Raw genomic sequence first — 1,080 nt, forward strand, 5'->3', positions numbered from 1 at the left:
CACGACATCGAATAATACTTCCAAGGTCTGGCATTATCTGCCATCCGCCCATCAGGGGTAGGTAGACCAAGCAGATGCTACGGGCACCCCATAGCACCGCGGGGTACTGGCGGCTTTGGCGGGGTACCCTCAGACGCAGACCAGCGGCTTTTCGGCTTTGAAGCAAAATTTGCGTCTTGTCTGCATGAACCGCGTGAGGTGACGTGACGGGATTCGCCATTGCCCGCTACGAGCCCGCTACGGACGACTGAGCCCCGCCTTGGACCCTTCCCTTACATCAACCCACCTTTCCTTCAAACCCGACTTACACTCTGCACTTCTGGTCCTGGTCTTCTACTTTTCCCCCCAAACCCAACATCTGTCACTCCATTCGGACATCTCACTACGTTCGGACATCTCCCACACGAAAATGGCTGACGTCAAGGCTGTTCCCGCGGCGCGCGTCGCCGTCACGGCGCAGTCTGCCACCGAGCTGATCGGCAACACGCCCCTCGTTCGCCTCAACAAGATCCCCCAGAGCCTCGGCCTCGAGTGCGAGGTCTACGCCAAGGTCGAGCTCTTCAACACGGGCGGCAGTGTCAAGGACAGGATAGCCCTGCGCATGATTGAGGAGGCCGAGAAGAGCGGCCGCATCAAGCCTGGCGACACCCTCATCGAGCCCACGAGCGGCAACACGGGCATCGGTCTGGCCCTCGTCGGCGCCATCAAGGGCTACAAGACCATCATCACCCTGCCCGAGAAGATGTCGGCCGAGAAGGTGTCCGTCCTCAAGGCTCTCGGTGCCACCATCATCCGCACCCCGACCCAGGCTGCCTGGGACGCCCCCGAGTCGCACATTGGCGTCGCCCGCCGCCTCCAGAAGGAGATCCCCAACGCGCACATCCTCGACCAGTACGCCAACGTCGACAACCCCCTCGCGCACGAGTTTGGCACGGCCGAGGAGATCTGGTCGCAAACCGGCGGCAACCTGACCGCCGTTGTCGCCGGCGCCGGCACGGGCGGCACCATCACGGGTATCGCCCGCGCATTCGCAAGCACAGCAAGACGGTCAGATCATCGCGCCGATCCCAGGGCAGCATC

At 62.5% G+C, this 1,080-nt stretch overlaps 1 protein-coding gene across 1 annotated transcript in view; it reads left to right on the top strand.

Moving 5' to 3' along the window:
- Positions 1-409: 409 nt before the first annotated feature.
- Positions 410-1,080, top strand: part of VDBG_02751 (palmitoyltransferase AKR1) — a gene marked incomplete at both ends in the record, with an annotated part of 3,310 nt that continues 2,639 nt past the window's right edge. The window contains one exon of the mRNA XM_003006566.1: positions 410-1,047. Coding sequence (XP_003006612.1) covers positions 410-1,047 — 638 coding nt within the window. The remainder of the gene's footprint in view (positions 1,048-1,080) is intronic.

The sequence above is a fragment of the Verticillium alfalfae genome, genomic scaffold, assembly GCF_000150825.1.
Source record: "Verticillium alfalfae VaMs.102 supercont1.3 genomic scaffold, whole genome shotgun sequence".
NCBI lineage: Eukaryota > Fungi > Ascomycota > Sordariomycetes > Glomerellales > Plectosphaerellaceae > Verticillium > Verticillium alfalfae.